Source organism: Mesoplodon densirostris, chromosome X (genome assembly GCF_025265405.1).
Source record: "Mesoplodon densirostris isolate mMesDen1 chromosome X, mMesDen1 primary haplotype, whole genome shotgun sequence".
NCBI classification, from domain to species: Eukaryota; Metazoa; Chordata; class Mammalia; order Artiodactyla; family Ziphiidae; genus Mesoplodon; species Mesoplodon densirostris.
In genome coordinates, this window is record NC_082681.1 from 51,299,667 (window position 1) to 51,323,224 (window position 23,558).

Below are 23,558 nucleotides of genomic sequence, written 5' to 3' on the forward strand. Positions count from 1 at the left end.
TGCCCCAGATCCTGAATTCTCTCTTACTTACCCCTGTACTTAACCACCATTTCCTCCTTTGCCAAATGTTCTTAGAAGATGGTGAGGGGTCTGTCCCCAGTGCTCTTTGCTGTTAGCCATGGGGAATAACAGGGTGCTGAGGTGGATGGCATCACACTTCGTTGAAGGCAAAAAAAAAAAAAATCCCTCTGGGAAGCAATGAGGTACAACAGAAACAAGGGTGTGGTGTCACAAATGGATAAGGTTGGGCCAGTCACATAACCTCCATGAGTCTCATTTTCCTCATCTGTTTATCGTGAGGAATAAATGAAAGAATGTGTGTAAAATGTCTGATGGATGGACTGCACTGGGAGAAGCATGAGTTCCCTTCCATTCCCCTGGGGAGAAAAGGGAATGGCTAGAATCTTGCTGGACAATTATGTAATGCTTTAAAGGAGAAATAAACACAAAATGCAGCTTATTGGATATTTTGGCTTAATAGTTATTTGAACCATGAATGACTATTTCTAACTAGCTTCTCCTGGACCCTTCCCAGTCATAGACAGGCTGTGTCATTTTCTGATTTTTCTCTGGTGTTGTCCCTAATAGTGTTTTGTTTTGTTTTTTTTAATAATAGCCAATTTTAAAAAATAATAAATTTATTTATTTATTTATTTATGGCTGCATTGGGTCTTCGCTGCTGCACGCGGGCTTTCTTTAGTTGCGGCGAGCGGGGGCTACTCTTTGTTGCGGTGCGTGGGCTTCTCATTGTGGTGGCTTCCCTTGTTGTGGAGCATGGGCTCTAGGTGCACGGGCTTCAGTAGTTGTGGCACACGGGCTCTGTAACTGGGGCTCGCAGGCTCTGTAGTTGTGGCGCACGGGTTTAGTTGCTCCACGGCATGTGGGATCTTCCCGCACCAGGGCTCGAATCTGTGTCCCCTGCATTGGCAGGCAGATTCTTAACCACTGCACCACCAGGGAAGTCCCCCTAATAGTGTTTTATCTTAGCATGAGCAAAGATAGGAGCCAAAGGTGGTTTAGTTTACCGATTCTGCAAGTGCTATTTACATTAATTCTTTGGCATAGTGCAGTTTGTAAAGTGGCTGAACTCTTACTACTAAGCATTCTCTTTTGGAATTCTACTGCTCCATAAAGAGCTGCGAGGCTGCAAAAGGTGGCCGTGTGAAAATCTTTGCATTTGTAGTTTAATAAAGAGAACATTATAACACTGGAACTTTATATTTTAAATGAAGAGCTCTGTGTGTGTCTTTCTATTCTTTTTTCTCCTCCTCTTTTTTTCTCTGTGTGAAGTGTGTGTGTGTGTAATATTCATGTCACTTCCGTTTCCACCCCCAACCCCACCACTTGAGTGAGGTGCAGGGTCAGCCCTCACTGTGCATCTTTTGTGGTCAAATTGACTCTGTGGGCTGCTGAAATTGTTAGAAAAAAATTAGGACCTTTCACAATAAGTACCCAAAGAAGCTGCAACTATCCTCTAAAGCAGAGTGTCCATTACACACCAACCTTCAGGAAGACATAAAGCAGATGCCTCTCCTTTCACATTAGTGGTGGATGGACTAATGGTGACTAAGGAAGAACTACCACATTTTCAGGCTGTGTGTGCCTGGAGTGGATCACAAGGAATGGGGAAAAGCAATCAAAGAGGGAGCAACCAGGCCATAGAAATCCCAGCAGTCCTCCAGCTCAAAGTTCTAGAAGTAGAGGCCATTTCACCCCATGCTCAGAGGGGCGATGGCTAGTGAGAGGCTTACTTACTTCCTCATACTTAGACCAGCACTAAACCCTACCCCAACACAGACACTTAGAGGAAGGCTTCCTCCTGTACAAACTGGATTTTTTCTAAAAAAGAAAAAGAACAGAGGCAGCTTCCAGAAGGACCTGTCTTATAGGAAATAAGAGCAGAGGCCAAGACTGAAGCAGATGCTGGGTCTGAACAGGGAGTGTATGCACCAAGAGCTTGCAACAAAACTAAAGGTAAAATGATGGGTGTGCTTCACTCAGCTAAAAGAGGAACAAATGGACGTGGTTTGTTCGGATGCTTCTGATCCAATTTACTGGTCATGCTACTCAGTTTCTTTAGGGTATTATTTTGTCTTCTCTAAGTTGAGTCTTTGGTTGTGAATAGGTACTTAATTGGAATTCACCATGGGAACAAATGTGACATTAGTACAGGGATCTCGATGAGTTGGCAGTTCCTGAGAATAGACTATTATTACTTGGTTACCACTACTTCTGAGTAAATGAAAAACCTTAATGTTAAAAGAAATCTTTTTTGGCATTTGAGCTGAATCTGAATGCTAGATAGAACTCTAGTTGGTTGCAAACTCTTATCAGTTTGTCACTCCTGTGAGAGACGATTTAAACCAGGGAGTCAGGGAAGAGAGCTGTGTGGAGGGTGTAGGGAAAGTTTTGCTCCTTTGCCCAGTTTTCTCAAAAGATCATTTATAAAAAGTTGAACAAGTCTACCACCAGAAAACAGTGGCATCCACATGATGAATAAATAACAAAGTGATCATTCTGAACATCCCTGGTGTTCCTGTAACCTATTTTTGTCTCCTCAGTACAATAATAGAACATTTTACACCACAGGAAAGAGCAAAATAATGGTGTGGATAGCCTCAGGCTTCGATAAGAAACCATTCCCTTGCTTTCCTGGTGTGAGAAGTAACCTATGCTTGACAACTACAAAAAACTACTGACTTTATTCTGCTTCCATGGTGCCACCAAAACCATAAGGAGTTTAGTTTAAAAAAAAAATAACCTACACCCTTCAGGAAAAAACTTACCTCCAACAAAACTTGAGGGAGAAGGGGCTGGTGATTTGGTGATTTTTTTTCAGTATTTTTTTTAGTGCTCTATTTTTGTGGCAGTATTTATATTTTCACTTTATCTTTCTAACGAAGGTTTGGGTTGGTAATAAAAGATAGTGCATTTAAGTGAATAACTGTGTGTTTTGTGTGAATAAAAAAACCAATGGTGATTTTTGTAACTTTCTTTGCCTTTCTGTATTTCAGTTACCTAAACTGAATCTTTCTGAAGTACTGTAATTTTGGAGAGGCTAAACAAGTTACTTTTCATAAATGATCAGAGAGACCACCTATAAGATTAAGACAGTTGCATCACTTTTGCATGATGCTGTCTGAAAGAACTAATCTAAGCATAAAGGAAAGGAAAACCAAAAACAAAACAAAACAACTACCTCTCAAAAATTGTTTTTCAATTTTAGAACAAAGCTTCTATCCTTTGTATCTCAGCCAGAGGGTGATGGGAAAAATCAGTTGGGTGGCAGTTAGTACATGTCTATAACTGCAGGTGCAGCCTCCGTATCCTTATTAGACCCCTTGGTTACAGACCCCAGTGGGACAATGTATGAAAAATTACACTCACTGTCTAGGAAACTGGGAACTGAAAGTCCGATATCTGCCTCAGTGGAGTTCTGGCACCTGCATTATCCCTTCTGGGGATATAAGGGTCAACAGCTGCACAGAGACTTTTACCGTTCACAGATTCTGCACGTATCATAAAAGGGTGGTTAGTGTAGAGCTGCCTCTAGACATTACCAAGCACATGGGTACATGTCACTTGATATCCAGAGCATTCCATTGCTTTATACAAGAACCCAGTTTATATGAACTCGTGATGTAGAATCAATCACCCCACTTCGATGTGCATCCATTATACCTGAAAACTGGCAGAAATGGGGGCTATGGAAGGAGGACGTCAAAGTAAGAAGGCTCTTTGTTAGCTTTGAACGTTTCTGTTCCATTTGAAACTAGGTGGCTAGGCTGAGGGGGAACCAGGAGGGATGAGGTTCAATGTGCTGGGTCCTCAAGAACTTTCATTATCAACAGCACCCAGTGAGCTCCAGAAAGAAGAAGCCATGGCTGCAGTGATATTGGAGAGCATCTTTCTGAAGCGATCCCAGCAGAAAAAGAAAACATCACCTTTAAACTTCAAGAAGCGCCTCTTTCTCTTGACCGTGCAAAAACTTTCCTACTATGAGTATGACTTTGAACGTGGGGTGAGTTTCTCTGCTGTGAAGCCTGAGTTTTAAGGACTTGGCCTTAGATCTGCCTTGGGGGGAGGTAGATCCTTTTTGGTTGGAGGGGGTAGGTGGAAGGGACCCAAGTACACTTCAAACTCAGAAAAATGTTTCCTAGCCCAGAACTAGCTACAGACATACTGGAGCAAAAATTCAAAGGTGCTAAGAAGCTATGGGGAAAATCTCACCATGGATTCTTGCAGTTGGTGAGCACTCATTAAATGATTGTTGAGAATGAAATCAAAGACTTGGAAATTGCTTCCTTATTTTTTATGTTAAAGGCACACAAAGTCATCCACTCTTCTATAGTGTTTGCCCTCCATTTGGTAGTCAAAAAAGGTTAGGTTAATAGATCTGGAAGTTGTTTGGGGTTTGTTTGTTCGTTTTTTCAAAATGACAGGTCCTGATATAGAGTGTGGGTGTCACTTCACTGTGTTGAATGATGAGATAGCGAAATCTAATCATCTGGTTGCTTAATTGCTCTTAATCTTTCTCATTTTCTTCCTCATTCTCTTTCTCAGAGAAGAGGCAGTAAGAAGGGTTCAATAGATGTTGAGAAGATCACCTGTGTTGAAACAGTGGTTCCTGAGAAAAATCCTCCCCCCGAAAGACAGATTCCGGTGAGAAGAGGCTATTGTTAGAACTGGGCATGGGGGCGGGGGGCAGGAGGGTTGCAGTTAAGAAATTTGGAACACTTCAATTCTCCGTAAATATACCTGTGATGCTGTGCAGTGTGGGACACGTAACGCTCCCATATATGTTCTTCACATATTGGTTATGCTGAGTCTCAGCGTCTTTTCCCCAGATGCAGAACAACTCACTTAATCTGGAAAACTTGTAACACCAATCTTAAGATGATATCACATCAAGTTTTCAAACTGATCAGAGATGATTGGTTTTACTCCCTCAGTCACCAGGATCAGATTTACAAGCTTGAGTTAGTCTGAAAGCCAGAACTCTAGGGCTCTGAGTCATGAGATTCTTTAGTAGCTCACTGTTTCTTCTCTCATTTCCCAGAGCCTCCTGAGGACCTAACGTCTACTGATTTCCTAGTTGACTTTTTTTAAAATCATTTTTTTCCTGATGTCAAGATTAATGCGTATTTATTATAGAAACTTTGCAAAATATTTTTAAAAAGCACAAAAAGAAGATAAAATCATGCATAATCTCATTATTCAGCTAAAACAACTATTAACATCTTCCTGTATGGACTTAACATGTTTTTCTCCATTAACAACACATACACTCACACTAATATATATGTTATATATTTTAAACATAGAATCATATTATACTACACATCTTACTTTGCCACCTACATTTTCAATTTAACCATATAAACTTTTCCCCATAACAATAGATACTCTTTAATAAAATGATTTTAATGACTGTATAGTATACCCTATCATGGATATATTGTAATTTGTTTAACCAATCTCCTATTACTAGATATTCGTTTCCAATTTATTTGATATCATAAATCATGTTGAAAGGAACATTCTTGCATACATCTTTATGTACTTTTGTTATTCTTTTCTTTATAATAACTTCCTAGGAGTAATATTTTGTTCTTTTCTTTATGAAACCTGTATGCTTTGATTATTTTTATAGTTTTATTCTATTTAATTTTGTAGAAGTAGAATTTGAATATCATATACACCTACAAGCTCTGTATGACAGTTTCTATTCCTCTACATTCTTTCCAACGCCAGATATTTTAAATATTTGTTAATTTGAAAGCCAAGAAAAATGATACTTCATTGCTGACTTATTTTGCAATTTTTTTGTTACTCATAAGGTTGGACAATTATACGGCTACAGCTCATTTATATTTTTCCATTTGTGAATTCCTGTTAAATTTTTGGCCAGTTTTTCTATTGAAATGTTTACCTTACTCCTAGTACTTTTTAAGAGATCTAGCTATGTTAACTTTAACTATAATATATGTTGAAAATACTTTTCCAGTTTTTCATTTATCTTTGTATTTTGTTTATACTTTTTTTTTTAACCATAGTGGGTTTTAAAGTCTATGTCATCAAATTAGCTCATCTTTCTCTTAATGGTTCTAACTTTTAGCATTATATTAGAAAGGCCTTGCCTCTCACAAAATTATGTAAATAGTTATGTTTTTTTTCTGTTAGTCATAGTTTCATTTTTTATATAAAGCTCTTGAATCCATCCAGAATTTACGTTGGTGTATGGTGTGAAATAGCTACCTTAACTACCTGCCCCCCACCTCTGACAATATTAGTGGTTAAATGTTTGTCCCAGCATCATTTATTAATTAACCTCCCTTTCCTCAATAGTTTGAGATACCTGAGATTTCTTTTTTTGAATGAGTATGTGCTGGATCCTAGGGATATGTTTCCCTACTGGGATATAGGAAGCAATCACTAAGGATTAGCATTGTCCATGCAGGAGAGCCCTCTGGAACCACTGCAAAAGACTCCCAGTACCTAGGGAAATCCAGAAAAGAGCAATGCATCAACCAATAACTATGATTTCTTCTGTCACTGCAGAGAAGGGGAGAAGAGTGCAGTGAAATGGAGCAGATTTCAATTATTGAAAGGTTCCCTTACCCCTTCCAGGTAAGGTATTTTCTCTCACTAGCTCACAAAGGGACCTGTAATATAATCGTTAGGGATGGCATGGGCTGTTAGTGTTTGCTTTTCTATTTTTCCAATCAAACATAGTTTCTTTTAGTCTCTACACCTCAAAGAGAATCCATAATGGCACTAATTCTATTATGGTGTATCTTGTCTATGGTAATGGCATTGAGAAAGATGCTCTGTTTGTTAAGTGAGCATTTCACTTCCTTCTAGTTCTGCCTATCTGTCTAATGGTGGTCATGTGGGTTGAAAAGACAGAAGAGGGGAGGGAAGGAGTAGTATTAGGAAGTTCGGTGTAGGGAAGGCTTATTAGACTTACATATAAACTTAAATTCTATTCTAGTCTGGAATAACTGAAGAGCCACATAGACATCTGTTTGGTAGATACAATGTAAGCCATAAAAGAGAGCAAGAGCTTCAGATTCAATCTCCGATTTGGTTTGCTTATGTCCTGAGAACTCTGAGGCCACATGTCATGAATATAGCAGCCTCTGCAACAGTGAAAGCCAGAAAAGGAAGTGGAAAGTCTCAGGGGAGGGGGCTTTCTGTCATGGATTTATGAGCACAGCAAGACTAACAAGCAAAAAGAAAAATGTAAAAGGATCTTGTTCATGTCCCTGACGGTAACAAAGTTTACAAAACCTGTGAAGGAGGGGTGTTTTAGACACAGTTTTTACTACCATTGTCTTTCAATAAGTTGATGTTTGACTGGGCTAGTGGATACTGGTAAATAGCAGATAATTCAAAATTAATTTACATTTGACTTTAGAATCCACTGTGATGTCTGTCAAGTCTGTGAGGGTTGGAACCACATCTTATATGTTTTGTACATCTCCATAACACCTAACACAATGCCTTGTACATGTGTGGTGTTCAAAAAATACTGACTGATTTGATGACAATGCTTAATATATACTTCACTCTTTTTGAAGTAGGTATGTAGTTCCAAACTTGGTTTATTTGGGCTAATATTGGCAAGGGGAGGCCACTAGGCAGTGGGGGGAAAATCAGCCAAGAGTTTAAAATGTGCTCCATATTGACGAAATGTATAATCCACATGTACTAATCAAGATTTGTTACATAAATCATTACTTCAATTATCTTCTATACAAACTCAAGGTTTAATAAGATCATAAAATATCCTTCATTGGATAAACAAAAATCTTGACTCCACCAAGGGCTGAAGATTATGAACTAAGTTTACACACAAATTGAAATACAAGTCAAGAGGACCCAGGAGTATTCACAAAGCAAAGAGTTTCTAAGTCCTACATCCCTGGATATGAATTGTTCAGGAATTCTTCAGATGGTTCACATGACCCCAGCTCCACTACTCACTGAAGACCCTGCCTTTTTTTGGTTTTCCAGTATCATTATACAAAGTTGTAGCTTAAGATTAGTTCCTTCAAGGTCTTTTTATTTTCTGACTCCTAACTGCTGAAGTCTGTGTGTCCATTGCCCCAGGTTGTATATGATGAAGGGCCTCTCTATGTCTTCTCCCCAACTGAAGAACTGAGGAAGCGTTGGATTCACCAGCTCAAAAATGGTGAGAATTATTTGGAAAATAAACTAGTTTCCAAAGAAAGAAGGAAAGGAAGGAAGGGAGGAAGGAAAGAGAAAAGTTGGGAGAGAGGGAGAAAAAGAGAAAGGAGAGAGAAAGAAAAGAGAAAGAAAGAAAGAAAGAGAAAGAAAGAAAAAGGAAAGAAAGAAGGAAAGAAAAAGAGAACAGGGAGGGAAGGAGAGAAGAAGAAAGGGAGAGAGGAAAAAAGAAAGGATGGAAGAAGGGAGGTGAAAGAAAGAAGAAACAGAGGGAGAAGGGAAGGAGGGAGAGAGAGAAGGGAGGAGAGAGAGAATGGTGGGAGAAATATTGCATTTTCTTCAATATTAATGATACAATTGAGTTCAATATTCCATCATATGAACAAAAGATCACATGCTAGACTAAGAGTTTCAACTCAGTTCTACCACTGTCTCTCTAATGCAATTTTGTAATTGTAGGCCCTTCCATTTCCCTATTTATAAAAGAGGTCCCATTCTTTACACCAATTACAAGGGTGGTATGGTGTGGCATTCAATGGTTATTTCAATATTTTGAATCCTAGGTATGAAATATCTAGTTCCAAAAAAATTAAATACATGATTATGAGAGTGCTTGGAGTCAGAGTAAAGAATCTGGTTCCAAGTCCTCTTCTACCACTAATAAGCTGGGTGACCTCTGGCAAGTAGGCTAACAAGCTTCTTTGAGGCTCAGGTTTTTCTTCTGAAAGAGGAATAATAATGATGCCTACAGTACCTACCTCCAGGGTTGTCCTAAGGATCAAATGAGGTAAGGTATGTGAAAGCACATGGAAAACTGTAAAGCACTGTACAAGAAAGCACTGTACATCTTTTCATTGTGGATAAATATTTTCCAAGGAACTATTTCATGTTCCTTGCTTTGTGAGGACCTCAACTTGAATATAGTTCAGTATTTCACACAGACCATACAGTGTGCTCAGATAAACTTGACTGTAAATGCTTACAGCACAGGATGCATGCACACATATTTGTGTGTATATATAGCCACATGTCAAGTGACTGAGAGATTAACTGGTTGAGTTGACATCAGGAAAGGCTGCCTAGAGAAACAGGAAGGATGGCAGACTGATAATGGCATGGTTGGGTTATTGCGTGACAGCCCTTTGTCTTAATAAACATTTAGACTCTGATATGCAGTGGCTGGCTACACCAGCTTTGTTCACTCCCTTGAATGTAAGTCTGGCTAACATAAAAATCATCAAATCTTTCAAGCTGAAAGAGGAGAGGAGAAAGAAAGAGAAGTGTCATTTACTTAGTTCTTTCTATGTGCCAGACACCAAGCTAGACACCTTGTATTTATTATCTCATTTAATTCTCACAGCAACCTTGGGCTAAAAACAGCAACTAACACTTAATGAGCACTAACTCTGTACCTGGCTCTGTGCCAAGTGCTTCAAACAGACTAGCACATTTAATCCTCACAATAAGCTTATTAAGTATGTATTATTCCCCTATTTACAGATGAGGGAACTGAAGCTCAAAGGGGTTAAGTAAGTTGCTCAAGAGCAAATAGCTAGTGAGTGGTGGAGCCTGGGTTCTTACTACACCCCTAGGTCTGTTTGACTCCAAAGCCTAAGCTCATTGCATATTTTTGTGCTGCTTGGTTCTCAAGCCCAGAAACTGCACCTGTAGTTGGCTGCAAGATATTTTAGAGTAAGGCCACGTGAAGATTACAAATAGGTGATGTCTTGCACCACACAGTTCAGTTCTTGACATGTTTTGAAGTAAGTGGTCGGATTTAGCCCTGGGGGTACAAAATGAGCAAACACTTCAGTAATGCTTATTATGATCCAGGATCTTCTCTATATTCTTTACATATATTAACTCATTTCTTCTTCATATCAACCATATGAGGCAGTTATTTTCACCATCCCCATTTTAGAGATGAGAAAACAGAGGTACAGAGAGGTTAAATAACTGGCCCAAAGGCACTCAGTTAGTAAGTGGCAGGGTCAGGCTTTGAACTCAGGCTCTAGAGTCTGCGCTCTAAATCAAGATGCTACCTCCAAGGCAGAGAAATACACACAGAGCTCCAGAGGGCATATATATTTGTACTTCTTTGGTTGTCTCCACAGTGCCTCATAAATTGCCCTGCACACAGAAAGGGACCAACAAATAGGTGTGTTAATTGATTTTTCTGCAAGAGTAAACAACTACCACCAACTTGGGATCCACATTGATGGACAGCTAGGATTTAGTTTGGAAATAGGGGAAGGTGGGACATACTAGCTGAGGGAGAAACCAGTTGTAGGTTAGCCCAACAAATATTTATTGAGTGCCCACTCTAGTGATAAGTTATCCCACTCTGAGGTAAAATGCACCAATTGGAAATCACTAACATGAAAAGGGGACCTCATGGTATACTGGCTACCTCTGTAGTGGTATTGGCTGTGAAGAGGCATGAGGGAGCCTTCTGAGGTGCTGGATCTGAGTGGTGGTTAAATGGTTGTACACAAATATGGTTAGCTGGATATCTTAGATTGTACATTTTATTATATGTAAGTTATATTTCAACTTAAAAAGTAGGGCCTCAGGTACCTCATATTGAGCTGCCATCTTTTTTCAGTGGTACTTTCTATGCAAAGTTTATATTCCTGAGGACTTAGCCCTGGGCTCTCTCCTTCCACTTCCTTGAACATGGCAGTGGGCACTTTAATGTTACAGCACCACAGATATTTGTCTACATTCACTCTAGACTCTTCATTTGGTCCAGCTCAATAGAGGCTATCCTAACTGCAGCTTCAAAAATAAGCAAATGACCTGACCTCACCAAAATGAATGAAAGAGTGGCATTGGTGAAACTCTAATGACATATATGGGGAGTAATCATTCATTCATTCCCCAAACAGAATTTTAGCCATTATCCTGAAAAAAATGAATATGAGAGATCAACCCATCAAGTACTTGGAATGTGCATCAACCATTAGTGCTTCCCAGATGGGGCTGGCCCCATGCATTGGTGAAGTAAGCAGTTTTCTCCTAGTCCTCCCACTAGGACACTGTCATAATCAGCTTGGGCTACCATAACAGAACATCATAGACCAGGTGACTTAAACAACAAACATTTACTTCTCACAGTTCTGGAAGCTGGGGAGTCCAAGATCAAGGTGTTGGCCAATTTAGTTCCTGGTGAGAACTCTCTACCTGGCTTGCAGACCGGTCACTTTCTCACTGTGTTCTCACATGGCAGAGAGAAAGAATTTCTCTCCAGTCTCTTCTTCTAAGGGCACTAATCCCATCATGAGGGCTCCACTCTCATGACCTAATTACCTCCCTAAGGCCCCATCTCCTAATATCATCGCACTGGGGGGGCTTCATTATATGAATTTTGGGGGACACATTCAGTTTGTAACAGACACTCTGCTTTTGCAATTCTCTCCTAAGTAGCTAGAAATACCAGCGCTGCGTTAACCAACAAAAGAAGGGGTGCCATCTTCGAGGGACCTCTTAATTATTTGGGAATGTAGGGTGGGTTCATAACGAGTGTGCTGGAGGTAGGGGGGCAGGAAGCCCTATAGCCTCTCATTAGCATATTAGCATAGCTTAATTTATCAGAGCAGCTAGTTGCTGATTAAGAATTTCTGAAATGTCTACTGGTGCCCAAGCCTGCACCCAAGACTCTTCAAATCCCTGGGTGATGGTAGTGGCATGGGGGGTGGGCGGCAGAGGGTGGGAGCAATCAGTTCTGGCTGGGAGGAGTACCTGGAACATTGTTCAGAATTGCCAGTGCCTGGTAATAATGAAAGTCAGACAGGCTTTTGCTTGGTTTTATTATTTTAAAGTTCTCTACAGACGATGTAGCCCCTGTAGCCTGCACCCCATCTGAAGAGCTCCCACCACCATGCATTTGGTGCAATGGTGAAGGGGTATGCTGAAAAAGTGAGGGGTGAGGGTGGGCAGGATAGACTGGTTAGAAGCCTTCAAATCCATGTTTAGAAAAGCATCAAGATAGCACTTTAAAAAAAGATGGCACTTTTTGTTCATTTGCCTATAAAATGCATCTGGCCACCAGTAGCTTATAGGCCTCCCCCAAGGTCTTAAGTGAGTGGAGTGTGACTAGCAAGCTCTTAAGGACTTAAGTTGGTCTCTACAGAGGAAGGTTTTATTTTGTTTTTTGTTTTTATCTTTTAAAAAAAGTTACACAGAGCTTCTTTTTAGCATCAAATGCTGAAATGTGTATGTCCTCAAATATGCATATTCTTAGACCAGCCTAGGTCTTTGCCCCAGTGCTAGCTATTGTCAATTATTTCATTTGTCTTTGCTTTTCTGTTAACTGGCAACATGATCCCAAGATGACTTGTCTAACTGACTTCCAGTTAAGATTCTTGCAATGCCACAGATTAAAAACTGTAAAACTAATTCCTCTTATCTGCAAATCTCTCATCCTGAGAGATCTTTTGGGCCTCACAACCCTGTGAGGGAAATGGAACTGCTGTGTTTGTCTCCCACATTGAGCTCAACCTACCTCAGTGGCCCTAGGAAGACTAAACTATGTTTATTCTCGAGGCAGAATCACCTTCATTTGATCCTGAGCTCTGCTCTGTTGACTGTTCTATGAACACAGAAAGTGTGAGGCAGAAGTTCTCACAAAGACAAATATCTCTAAAAGATCACCCCAGGAGCTGGGACATTGGTATATTGAGAGCCGGAGTGAGAGTCTGGCTTGTCACGTTGTTTCCCTTATCTGGAAAAGACCACCATAGTCAACACCTGCCTTACAGGAAGACTGTAATGGCTACCGGAAAAACAAAGATAAAATATTTTTGTTCTGGGGCTCTGGAGAATCAGATATTCTTATCACTTTGGTCACCAGTTGGGAGATAGTCATCATAACAGACCACTGAAGAGAACTGCACAGGAACTCTCTGGGGCCAAGCATGTGAGCCAACTGGTCCTCTGTCTGCTTCCCTTCAGGGTGGCTGAGGAAGGGGCAGTTGTTTGAAGCTCACTACTAAACTCAAGGAGGAAAACATGCCTATGGTGGCTTCTCCCACGTGTCAGATGTGACCTCTTTCTCTCTCTCTCTCTCTCTCTCTCTTCTCTCCTGTTACAGTAATCCGGTACAACAGTGATCTGGTACAGAAATACCACCCTTGCTTCTGGATCGATGGGCAGTATCTCTGCTGCTCTCAGACAGCCAAAAATGCTATGGGCTGCCAAATTTTGGAGAACAGGAATGGAAGTAAGAGATCTGATCAATATAATTTCTCCCTCCTTTGACTATCCATCACTTTCTCAGGGCTCTATCAAACCCAGGTTTGTACATTTGGGCCAGTGCACAAAGGAGGGTGGGAGACGAGATTAGTGGGGGCCAAACTTCAGCTGGTGCTCTTCCAGCTGGGTGACGTAGCATTGGGCTGTATCATTCCGGACTTTTCCTAACTTACGTAACGTCAATGAGTACAAGAGTAAATTTCCTGACCAAACCTGTCCCTGGGCCCTTTCTGAAGATGCACTCTGTATCTATCGTCACTGGTTTCTCACTTTGCAGGCTTAAAACCTGGGAGTTCGCACAGAAAGACAAAAAAGCCTCTTCCTCCCACGCCTGAGGAGGACCAGGTATACAGGGAAATTGGGTGCTGCTACTGTTTAAATTGAAACTTACAATCACACCCTGAAAACAGACCAAAGTCTTAGAATTCTCCCTGGGATTTGGCAGTGTAAATTGGTATTCTTGCTGAGACAGGGGCTTTGTCCTTCTAATTAGGACTTCCTCTTTAGTGGAGAGATGGAGGGCTAGTAGGAAGCTCTTGGCAACCATTTAATCCAATCACCTGTTTAAAACAAAACAAAGCCTGATTTTTTTTTAATGAAAAATATTTTCAACCATAAAGTTGAAAAATTTTAACAGTGAGTATCCATATACCCAACATCTTGATTTTATCACTATTATATTACTTTAAAACTTGATTTTGGGGGTTACTTTTTGAGGTCTAGAAAGTTCTTTCTCATATATTGTAAGTAAGCAAGGCAGGAATTATTATACTCATTTTACAAACTAAGAAAAGAAGATTCAGAGCCACTTAGTAGGTCCATGTACTAGTTTAGTGCCAAGAAGCTTTCCCGATTATGGCTGTACATGGTTTTTGTCCAGAAAGTTTAAAAATACTGATGCCTGGGTCCAGCCCTCAGAGATTTTGACATAATTGGTCTTTGAAACTGCTTAGGTGTCAGGATTGTTAGCCGCCTGCTGGATGGTTCTGATGTGCATTCCAGGCTGAGAGCCCCTGCATGGGTGCTTAAAACTGGTTGTTGAATGAATGCTGAATAAACCTTTTATTTTGCCTGATTTGGGTTAGAACAGTGTCTCCAGTAAGCCAGAGAGTTGGGGAAGAACAGGAGAGTGCTTCATATCTAGCCAACTCCACCCCTACTTTTTCCTCTTAACAACACAGATCTTAAAAAAGCCACTGCCCCCTGAGCCAACAGCAGCACCTGTCTCGACAAGTGAGCTGAAAAAAGTTGTAGCCCTTTATGACTACATGCCAATGAATGCAAATGATCTACAGCTGCGGAAGGGCAACGAATATTTTATCCTGGAGGAGAGCAACTTACCCTGGTGGCGAGCCCAGGATAAAAATGGGTGAGTTCACGCCTGCCCTTCCTGAGCCTTGTGCCCACCTACTCTATACACACGCAAAATCCTGCAGCATAATTCCGCTACTCAGTATCCTGATCAGAAATTGTTCTTCCCACACCAAAAGGAATATGCTCTCCCTCCAAGTACTTCTCAGAGGGCAGCTCTACACGTGGCCACCTCTCTGAGCCTGTAGAGTATGGTCCACATGTTGTCGAGCACATGTAATCAATGCCGCATGTGCAGAAGCTACACACTTCACTGGCCTAGCCATGCATTGGCAACATGATTCTCTTGGAGGGAGGGGCATTTTATATACCTCCATTCGAGACTGGTTCTGAGCCGAAGGATACAGGGCGTCCAGATCTGTCTCTCACCCAGGATGGGAAGTGCTGGATGATCTATCACGTTGTCTCCTCTACAGGCAGGAAGGCTACATCCCTAGTAACTATGTAACCGGGGCAGAGGACTCCATAGAAATGTATGAGTGAGTATGCTTATGTTCGTAGCACACAATCTTCCCAGAGGAACTAAATATAGTATAAACTTCTTTTTATACTTTCAACAAAATTTTGATTTCAAGATAACTATTAAAATCAGTGTCAACTGGGTCAAATGATGCCACTCAAGTTAGTGCCTCTGTCTTACCCTCATCCCAAACACCCTGTTGATGAAAGCTGGAGAGGTCACCACACCCCCTCCTCCCCCCAAATCCGGAAGAACCACACCAAGACAATCTGATAGGAAACATTTGAAAAGGTGAAAATGGCAAACTTCTGTGGATGTGCTTCCTCCCTAATCATGGAAGTGGGTTGTCCTTGAAGGCCCTGTCCCTGATCCCTTCCCTGCAACCTTCTGCCACCTGCCTTTGCCCTCTACTCTCCATTTCCATGATTCTGCAGTGCCAAGCATGCTTTGGGAAAGGGATGTAGTATGCTACGCACATGATAAGACACTCGGTAAATAGAGGTTGAGTGAATTGACTGACTCACTGGCATGGATGAGCCTCAGACAGCACTCTAATCTCTGAGCCACTTACACCACGGCCTAGGAGCCACACAAGCACTCTCTCTTTACAGGTGGTATTCCAAACACATGACTCGGAGTCAAGCTGAGCAACTGCTAAAGCAAGAGGTAAGTATGTGACCACAAGCAAATGGCATTCTCCTTGCACAGCAAGCAAGGATCCTGAGTTGCGGGCTTGCTGCTGTCTGCCATCTCCAGGCAAAGCAGGGTCAACGCTGGCATTTTATGGGGTCCCAATTATACTTTTCACTGTCAAAAGCAATGAGGCTGCAGCTCAAACATGGAACTTGGCAGTGAAACCAAGCCTTCTATAATATTTTCTCTCGGGTTTGGGCAGGTGGGATGCAGGTGTGAGCACCACTTCCTCCTGATGGTCAGCTTCTTTTTCATCGTTTCAGGGGAAAGAAGGAGGCTTCATTGTTAGAGACTCCAGCAAAGCTGGAAAATATACTGTGTCTGTGTTTGCCAAATCTACAGGGTAAGTGTTACTGTTTCAAGGCCCTGGGGACAAAGGACAGGGGTGCCCAACCAGCAGTTCCTTAATGAAGTGCTCCTCTCACATCCTCTGTCACTTAAACTCAAAACTCATCTCACTTCACTTCTTGGGTCCTTTGGACCCTTGTTCCCAAGTTGCTGACTCAGCGTCCACTTCTTCAGGGAACCTCAAGGGGTGATACGCCATTATGTTGTGTGTTCCACACCTCAGAGCCAGTATTACCTGGCTGAGAAGCACCTTTTCAGCACCATCCCTGAGCTTATTAACTACCATCAGCATAACTCGGCAGGTAAGTACCAGGGGAACCAGGGAAGAAGGGTGTGACAAATACCAGAAGAAGCAATTTAGGACAAGGTGGTTAGGGGAAGAATAAGCCTCACAGGGTAATGGGAATTAGCTGTGAAAATAAACCCCTGTGATGCTGGGTCGAGGTCAAGTGAAGAGGTGGTCAAAGGCAGACCTTATGCCCTGTAGGGACTGACTTCTTATTTGGTGATTGATGCTCAGTACTAAGGAAAGACATAAAGGAGACTGGTAATTAATCAATCAGCAATATTCATTGTGTTCCTGGTGTGTACTCAGCAATTTTCTTGTTACTAGAGAACACACGAAAACTATTAGTTGAAGTCCTTGCCCTCAAAGGACATACAGGCTCAAAAACATCAGAAGAGAGTTTCTAAGCAGGGTAGTCATTCTAAAAACTGGGAGATTGGTGAGAGCACGAATACATGGGAAAAACTTCATCAAGAAGGCTTGCTGCTGTCCACCATGTCCAGGCAAGGCAGTATCAAGGCTGTCATTTTATGTAGTCCCAATTACACTCTTCAGTATCAAAAGCAGAAGTATCATGTGAGCTAAGGCTAGGCTGGGAGGTGGGGATATATTTAGCTGGGGTGTATATTTCAGTTAGCATTCTCTCTTTCTTGTCCCTGAAGAACATCTGTAAGAGGAGAAACTTCCAGAAAAATTCGGGTTCATGGAGATCTTCTGGGATTCAAAATGTACTAGAAAGATGAACACTGGAAGCGTGAGGCTTTAAGTGAGGGTGTGTGAGGCATCTCACCCCCTGCTCCGCACCAGCAGCATGACTCTCTTTGTATGTTTCAGGACTCATATCTAGGCTCAAATATCCAGTGTCTCAACAAAACAAGAATGCGCCTTCCACTGCAGGCCTGGGCTATGGTAACTGATTATTTCTCTAGGGTAGGGTGGACCGGCCAGTTGGAAGGACTACGTCTGGCAGACCCAACCAGACCTTGCCTCTCAATCATCCTTGCAGCACACTGTTCTATCCCAGCTGCTGCAAGGAAGGTTAAGACAGAGCCAGACCAAAGTTATCTAATGATTTTCCTCCCTCTGGTGGCTCCTACTGGGACTGCAAAAACATAGATTCATAAAGGGATTTATTTTTTAATTGTGGGGAAAAAATCATAAAGGGATTTTAAGAGGATGTCTGGTTTATCTTCTTGCTTTATGGCCTGACTTGTACCTAAATTCCCAGACTCCTCCAATCAGTAATCCCCTGTCCCTGAGATTTACCTGAGCAAAGATGGATTAGTACCCCTGAGAATTTCCCTTTTACTGCTTGTCTATTTCTACCCCCAGTAGGGATTCTTATCTATTGTAGAAATTATACATACATGACTCCCAAATAATCACATCAAGGCTTGGTTGTTATAGGATCGTGGGAAATCGATCCAAAGGACCTGACCTTCTTGAAGGAGCTGGGGACTGGACAATTTGGAGTAGTGAAGTATGGGAAATGGAGGGGCCGGTATGACGTGGCCGTCAAAATGATCAAAGAAGGCTCCATGTCTGAGGATGAGTTCATTGAAGAAGCCAAAGTCATGATGTGAGTTACAGTCCAAACTCAACTCTCCATCCAGTCTAGGAATTACCAGGATGGTTCCCACTGGGGTTTAAGGTGATTTATAGTAAGAGAGATTTGGGACTACGGCCTGAGGTCAAACTTTGATTGGTGGGAGTAACTGCTAAGGTAGTCATTTCTCTTAGATATTGGTGGAGAGTAGTATTGATCATAGGCATGTACCATCTCAGTAGCATTTGGGGGTAAATGTAGAAAATGAGACTTTCAAAAGGAAGACATTCTGATGTAGCCTTAGTGTTCATTCAGCCCTGGGCTTGCTTCCTGTTCTATTGATGGACTCCAAATCCTGGCTCACCCTCATATATTAGGCACTTCTGGAGTTTAGGGTAGGGAGGAGCATCATCTTGTTATTTTGGTCCCTCATCTGACACTCTACTCCCAGGTCAACTCCTTTCCTCCTCAGCTCCTTTCTGAATAGTATTCAGAGCCAGAAAGGGAGGACTAGTTCACTGCCTTTCCTGTAGGAATCTGTCCCATGAGAAACTGGTGCAGTTGTACGGCGTCTGCACTAAACAGCGCCCCATCTTCATCATCACTGAGTACATGGCCAATGGCTGCCTCCTGAACTACCTGAGGGAGATGCGCCACCGCTTCCAGACTCAGCAGCTGCTGGAGATGTGCAAGGATGTCTGTGAAGCCATGGAATACCTGGAGTCAAAGCAGTTCCTCCACCGAGACCTGGTAGGACCTCAGAAGGATTGGCCTGGGTCCGAGGGCTGAGGGGGTGGAAGTAGCAAAGGAAGACCTATCACACATGGCTGAGGAGGGTGGCTGAAGCCATCATTTTAGTTTTATCTAGAAAACACTGTAAGTTTGGTGAGCCTCTGCCCCAGTGGTCAGCCAGTCAAAGATCTCCGGCCTCAACACCACAAGTTCTGCCATAGTGGGAGCTAGAGCACTCACTCCCAACCCCCTACCATGACAAGGAAATGGTGGGGTCCTTCAGGGACAGAAGGGTAGCCCTGCTTCCTGATGGGACTGCTCTTAGCACAGAACCATCATTTTGGTTATATCAGAGTCACAAACTGGGGGTCTGTTGGTGCATTTGGTTTTTTTTTAATGTTATATATTAGTTAGCAAACACTTAAAAACATTTCACATTAAAGAACTGAATTTCCAGCTTCTCTTGAAAATCTAGACCGTCTTGTAACACCAGGCCCACATTCCCATAGGTCATGCTAACAGTTGGCTGGAGCTGACACCTATGAAAATGTGGGCCTGTTACAATATGGTCTAGCTGATTACAGGAAAGTGGCTGGCCTCCTTTAGACCAGACACTTTCCTGACACCTCCACCCACCCACTTCACTCTGTCACTTCACCTGCCTGGCCTCTGGAGGCATCCGAGTTTGGGGCCCTGCTTATTTCAGCCAGGCCAAGGCTCAAATCGCCCTAGTCCCACTGGTAGAAAAGCAGAAAACAAAACACACTTGCCTTCTGTTCTCCCTTAACTCTCTCGGCATTTCAATGCAGGAAGGGTTGTTGTGGAATTGCCAATGTGAGTGAAATCATTCTACAAGTCCTCAGTGCTTTACTTATGACTAGGGGGGTTGCTCTATATGTGGTGGAAGTGCATCAAAATTTCTCAGGGGCATCAACTGACTCCTGTTAGATGGGAAGGTGTCTCTATGTGAAGATGAGGCTTCCCTGGCTTCACTCCCCTGGTTGGCAGAAGTTTTGTGCCTTTAACCTGTGTGCCAGGGACAGAGTCTCACTGGTATGTGTTGCACTACAGGCGGCCCGAAACTGTTTGGTAAACGATCAAGGAGTTGTTAAAGTATCTGACTTCGGCCTGTCCAGGTGAGTGTGCCTTTTTCATCTTTCCCTCTAAAAGTAAAAATGGCACGGTACAAACATGAGGTGACACTGTAATTTTTAATCCTCTCCCTTTTCCCCCTAATTCTGGTCTTTCCCACCATCTTTCTATACCTTTTCTTTTACTGAATGGTTTAAGTCACTTTCCACCTCTTGTTTTATTGTTATATCCCTCTCTTCTCCTTTCTCCTTTGCTCTTTTTTTTTTTTTTTTTTTTTTTTGCGGTACGCAGGCCTCTCACTGTTGTGGCCTCTCCCGCTGCGGAGCACAGGCTCTGGACGCGCAGGCCCACCGGCCATGGCTCACGGGCCCAGCCGCTCCGTAGCACGTGGGATCCTCCCAGACCGGGGCACGAACCCACGTCCACCTGCATCGGCAGGCGGACTCTCCACCACTGCACCACCAGGGAAGCCCGTTTGCTCTTTTTTTAAAAGCTAATTTCTCCAATAATTTATGTTGATCTGTTAATCCTGTTGACTTTACTCCATGTCTCATTCTTTCCTAACCAGTCTAATTTCCACTGACAACTGCAGAATAGAAGGAAGGGAAGGACGAGAAAAGAGAAAGGAAAGAAGGCTAGAGAAGAGGAAGGGAGTACCTATTAGATCTTATTTCACTTCATCCTTGCTGTAACCATATTGTCAACCAGGAAAGCTAAATCGGATATGAAAACAGGAATCTGTTAGAAATAACATTTGTAAAAGACACTGGTTGGCCTGTAGGCGTATATTTGTGCAACTCTTGTGGCTGTGCCAAGAAAATTTAAGCAAATATCAAGCTCTCCAAATTCTAACAGTAACAAGTCCTGAATCCTTTGCAGGTATGTTCTGGATGATGAATACACAAGCTCAGTAGGCTCCAAATTTCCAGTCCGGTGGTCTCCACCAGAAGTTCTTATGTACAGCAAGTTCAGCAGCAAATCTGACATTTGGGCTTTTGGTGAGTGGATAAGATTACATGGATTATACAGCTCAAAGGAAAAGGAACGCAGTGGGGGAAATTCACATTCTGCAACCTGCACAGAGAGACTGTTATTTGTTCTTGCTTTCATTCATCTAATTCTTAGGGAGTCAGGCACCACAGAGGTTTCTGGGGATTAAAAACAGTAAACTAGACATGATCCCTGCCTTCTTAGAACTTAGAATATATTGAGGGAAACAAACAATTCATTCAGTATGCCACAGCTTCTGAATACTGATTATGTACCACGGACTCTGACTCTGCCAGACCCTATAACTGTAAAGACAGATAAGATGATGTCTCTCTCCTAAAGGACTAATAGTCAAGGGCAACCCTGATAACCCTCCAGTGTACTCAGTATTATAGCAGAAGTTTGAACAAAACGAAAAAAAGCACAGAGGGGGGAACCAGATGAATGTAATGTTTGAGGTTGATTTAGGAAGACTAGGATCCCTACTACCCAGAAACAACACATTTTTTTTTCATTTTCTAGGGGTGCTGATGTGGGAAATTTACTCTCTGGGGAAGATGCCATATGAAAGATTTACTAACAGTGAAACAGCTGAACACATTGCCCAAGGCCTACGTCTCTACCGGCCTCATCTCGCTTCAGAGAGGGTATATACCATCATGTATAGCTGCTGGCATGAGGTAAGTGTTTTACTGGGACCTCAAATTATTTCCTTGAACCTACTTTCACATTTAGCTGGCCAAGCACCCTGGCCCCACTCTCCCGGGCCACATAGCAGCTGGGCACAGACAGATAGCTGTGCACATTCTTGGATCCTGGCCTACACCCCAATCCTTTCATGGCCAGAAGTTTTTCCAGGCCCATTCCAATTATCACTAGAGTATCATTAGCAGACCCCAATACCAACTCGGCTTTAGGGAGAGGGGTGTTGTGGGGCCATGTCACCTAGCATAAGCAGGCAGCCAAAGGCACTCAGACAAGTGTACGGACATTAAAAAAAGAAAAGTCATTAAAATCTGTGTTCATTCCTTTGGGAGTCATTGGCCCTTTCTTCTACTTTACTAACTGCACACCTTTTCTGGCTGTGGTCCTAAATGAGATTTTTTTTAAAACCCTAAGGCCTGAAAGGAAACTAAAATAGGTAGTGTCCATGTTTTTTTTTTAATACAGTGCATTACGGGATATGTGGGTAGATGTGGTATTTTGAAAATAAAGAGCCTGTCCCACTATTAAAATGCTTTGCTGCTCTCACCTTGGGTTCTTCCAGGGGTGCCTTCTCCACTTTCAGTAGATCCTTGGCAACCTTAATTTGGCAACCTAAATGTCTAGTAGGAAATGAGTGCTCAGCTCTTAGTTCTGCCCCACTAGAAACAGGGAAAGACAGACAGTGTCCAACAAGCATATATGTGAACCTGGAGCCATCTCTGTGGGGTGAAAAGTGGGCATTTGGATCAGAACATGGCTCCTTTCCCTTCAACAAATCACTGAGGTCACAAAGAAAGTTTGGAGAAAGGGAAAACCCCTAGGAGCCATTTCCCTTCTCTCTCCCGTGCCAAGCAGGATTAAGGGTGATTGACTGCTCCCTCCCAACTAGGACATCCTCACTCTGCTAGTTAAGTATTTCAGACAGGCACTTTCTCCACAGCTTGTTTAAAGTAGTAGTCATGAAACTGGATTCACATCAGAATCCCTGGGAAACTCTTAAAACTGGGCCTTATCTCCAGAGATTCTGATTAGGTATGTCTAGAGTGGGACTTGGGTATGTCTTTTTAAACTGCCCAGGAAATTCTGATACTCAGCTAGGTTTGAGAATCACTGATTCAAAGGAACAAGAAATTGATGACTTTTTGGTTTTGATGGATTGAGACCCTTCTTGCATGAATATGCCCTGAGTCACTAAATACCTCAGGGGCTTATGGACCAATGGCTATCACAGAAGGCCTTAGTCTGGAGGCCAGACGGTGGTAATAAGAGGTCCCAGGTGCTTAGGATCCCTACCCAGTGATGCAGCCCATGGTCTTGAAATGTTCATTCCTTTGTTAACTTTGGCTACAGGATGGTAGAAACAAGTGTTTGAAACCAAACTAAAAATTACCACAGCTTATAGAATTTCAGCTCTGTCAACCACTTAAACTTCTTTGGTAGCCACTTGAGGTTCCAAAATAAGAATGCATTGGTGCACAGTTATGTAATGAATTTTGCCCTTAGTTTTAATCAGTGTTTGTCAGTGGAATTTTCACATTGTCCACACCACATTAATAACCCGAGTTACTAAAGATTTAAAGCGCACAAGGATTTTATGCAGCACTTCTATTTCTCCCCCCACCCCTTTTTTCTTTTGGTAATCCATAGGGTACGCTACTGGGCATATAGCATAAGCTTCATAAATATTTGCTGTTTACTCACTGTGCTTCCCTTGAACTTTGGACTCTAGTCCACGATAACACTTTATTTTCTCTTTGGTTTTAGAAAGCAGATGAACGTCCCACCTTCAAAATTCTTCTGAGCAACATTCTAGATGTCATGGATGAAGAATCCTGAGCTCACCAATAAGCTTCTTGGTTCTACTTCTCTACTCCACAAGCCCCAACTTCACT

At 42.2% G+C, this 23,558-nt stretch overlaps 1 protein-coding gene across 2 annotated transcripts; it reads left to right on the forward strand.

Annotated features, from left to right (window-relative positions):
- Nucleotides 1-1,940: 1,940 nt before the first annotated feature.
- Nucleotides 1,941-23,502, forward strand: BTK (Bruton tyrosine kinase). 2 transcript variants are annotated; one of them, XM_060086625.1, is made up of 19 exons: nt 1,941-1,974; nt 3,852-4,021; nt 4,564-4,662; nt 6,562-6,630; nt 8,116-8,197; nt 13,283-13,411; nt 13,721-13,788; nt 14,625-14,812; nt 15,231-15,293; nt 15,886-15,940; nt 16,231-16,310; nt 16,490-16,617; nt 17,436-17,510; nt 18,009-18,180; nt 18,681-18,897; nt 19,951-20,015; nt 20,851-20,969; nt 21,484-21,641; nt 23,431-23,502. In XM_060086625.1, exons 2-19 carry the CDS (start codon nt 3,881-3,883, stop codon nt 23,500-23,502), a joined length of 1,980 nt encoding a protein of 659 aa, XP_059942608.1. In that variant the 5' UTR covers nt 1,941-1,974; nt 3,852-3,880. The 2 variants fall into 2 exon arrangements, with proteins under 2 accessions (XP_059942608.1, XP_059942607.1); XM_060086624.1 differs by lacking the exons at nt 1,941-1,974; nt 17,436-17,510; nt 18,009-18,180; nt 18,681-18,897 and having other exon boundaries at nt 3,881-4,021; nt 16,490-16,553.
- Nucleotides 23,503-23,558: the final 56 nt, after the last annotated feature.

Bases quoted from the DNA above. Each gene is read 5' to 3' on its own strand.
- BTK (XM_060086625.1), top strand. From the start codon at position 3,881: ATGGCTGCAGTGATATTGGAGAGCATCTTTCTGAAGCGATCCCAGCAG. The intron at 15,941-16,230 runs GTAAGTATGTGA...TCATCGTTTCAG, and splicing joins AGCAACTGCTAAAGCAAGAG to GGGAAAGAAGGAGGCTTCAT. The intron at 21,642-23,430 runs GTAAGTGTTTTA...CTTTGGTTTTAG, and splicing joins TGTATAGCTGCTGGCATGAG to AAAGCAGATGAACGTCCCAC.